General features: G+C 36.0%; 1 protein-coding gene across 1 annotated transcript in view; it reads left to right on the forward strand.

Moving 5' to 3' along the window:
• Nucleotides 1–1,830, forward strand: part of LOC104464105 (slit homolog 3 protein-like) — a gene marked incomplete at both ends in the record, with an annotated part of 133,906 nt that extends 132,076 nt beyond the window's left edge. Inside the window, one exon of the mRNA XM_010076731.1 lies at nt 1,700–1,830. Coding sequence (XP_010075033.1) covers nt 1,700–1,830 — 131 coding nt within the window. The remainder of the gene's footprint in view (nt 1–1,699) is intronic.
• Nucleotides 1,831–2,441: the final 611 nt, after the last annotated feature.

Consider the following 2,441-nt stretch of genomic DNA (forward strand, 5'->3'; position numbering starts at 1 on the left):
AAGTAAATGAAGGAATAATTTCTAGCTTTATATATTTTCTAATACAGAGATGTATGGAGCACATATACGACATGAAGCATCTCTGTCTTAGGCCACTGATTGTTATTCTGGACTATTTCTGTGCTAGATTGACCCTGCAAATGAGTCATAACATTACAAAAGATGTGAGAAGAAAAATCATCCCTGTATGTTTATTTTATTGCATTTATTTCCTCAATTTGAAGAGATTGTATCCCACAGTTGGAAGTCATATTCTAGACTTACTTGATGGAGTTTGGTTGTAATTAAAATACCAATGTCAAGCCATGGGAAAAAGGACAGAATTTCCACATTAGGAATAGATTTTTAAAGGGTGGTTCCTGCAAAGTTTACACTAATGAAAAAAAATCTATAGTTAATATCTATCTTTTCTTTAATAGCTTGAGTATACAGTTCATATGAAAATGGAGCTGATTCATAAGTATTTGAAACTCCAGTTTTTCTTCAAAATTCCCTTTTAATATCACAAAAGAGATTCTAAAATATAGACACCCTAAAATATGGCTCCTCAAAGGCTCCAAATGCTACAGGTCAACTTTAAAGCTGAAAATCTGGATATTGTCTTCTTAAGTGTATAAAACACATTACATCAGCCATAGATTGGAGAATAAAACTGATTATTACAGAAAGCACATGCAGATAACGTTCTCACTTCTTGTTTCCCAGGCTGAATATTATTCTTGCATCCAGTAGTTAATCACTAGTGAATTAGAGTACAACATTGATTATTAAGAACAGATAGAGGGAATCTTATTAAAAAGTGTTCAAGAAAAAAAATTAAGAGCAATGGATAATATTTAAATATATATACAATGTCAACAGATTTTTAAATTTACTGTTTAGTTTTGGCATTTAACAGCCATTATAAAAAAATAAGCAAGAAATCTCAAGAAATATGCACTGTGAAAATAACAGGCAGGTTGTATCCAAAAATCCCATTTTGTCTCTTCTTTTTTTTTTTTTTTCTTTTGTACTACAGGATATTTGAGAGCTGGAGACTGGGAAAGTGGAGCCCTTGTTTTTTGATTCAATGTTCAAGATTTTTTTTTTCCTTGATGTACAGCAAAGATAGAGGGACGAGGGCTACTCTGTTCTTCCTGACTCTCTAAGTGTCCCATTTGAACTCAGCCTGACTTGCTGATAACTGAGATTGAGTGACTAACTCATGGTTACGCTAGATGTGGGGCCAGGTCCTTCTGTCCTGTTGTGTGTTCACAGAAAGTCAGTGAAGAGATCAGCACATGCTGAAACTGATTTGCCTTGTAGTTGTGACACACACTCCTCCTACTGCCAGAGCTGATATTCTAAAGCTCTACTCCAAGCTGGGGTACCAGCTGAGAAATAAATGCATGTGTCACCAAAAATACAGCAACAGTCTATGGACAGGGATCACACAAACTGCAGCTTCCACCTCCTGAAAACTAGTTTTCATCTGAAACAAAGGAGCCTTAGTGGGAGGCTGGCCTGCTTGTATATGAGCCCACTCAATGTCACCAAGACCTTTGAGTGTCTCACAGCTCTTGCTCTCATTGTTGCTGATATATATGATTTATTAAATCATATTTGAATTGCATGTATTATTTTGGTATAATTTTAATATAGGTTTATTTCTCTTTTAATCATTCTCAAGCAACCTTACCTGTTTATCAATGTTTCACAGGTAGCAACAGACAAGGACAATGGCATCTTATTATACAAAGGAGACAATGACCCTTTGGCTCTGGAGTTGTACCAAGGACACGTGAGGCTCATCTACGACACACTGAATTCCCCACCTACCACAGTGTACAGGTAAGTAGCTAAACTTTACCACAACAGCTGATTTACAGAAAAGATGGAGAGGTGGAATTTTTCTAAGAAATGTGTATGGGAGAAGAACCTTTTATTTTACTTTGCTATGTCTCCTTTATGTGTGTAATTAGATAAGAAAATCAGAATAAAGGCTTAGCTATAGGCTGCATGGTTAAAAATCGGCATTTATTGGCAATACCAGTGACACTGTGACCTACTGTGATTGCAGAAAAGGTTGTGCTTTCTCATGTACTGTAAAGATTTGGTTTCTGGTGGATGTTGTCCTTAAATAGTTCTAAATAATCCGTTTATTTGATGTTGATATTTAGCATTAATTTACTGTACCAAGATAGAGCAGTGACATTGCAACTGCAGGATTGGACTCTGTCAAATAGGAGGAGGAGGGCTGAATTCCCCTACAGGGTGAATATTTCCAGAACTCTCACCTATAGTAGGTAGTAGTAACTATACAAACCATGAAAAAACACAAAACACAAAGGTAAATTGTAGGGCAATGTGACATTCAGGCACTTGACTTTTGGGGATACCAAAACCACGGTCTTCATTCATTAGTCACAAGAAAGAAAAGCAACTACAAAAGTGAAACCCCT

This window comes from Pterocles gutturalis, unplaced genomic scaffold (assembly GCF_000699245.1).
Source record: "Pterocles gutturalis isolate BGI_N339 unplaced genomic scaffold, ASM69924v1 scaffold363, whole genome shotgun sequence".
In the NCBI taxonomy this organism is placed as follows: Eukaryota; Metazoa; Chordata; class Aves; order Pterocliformes; family Pteroclidae; genus Pterocles; species Pterocles gutturalis.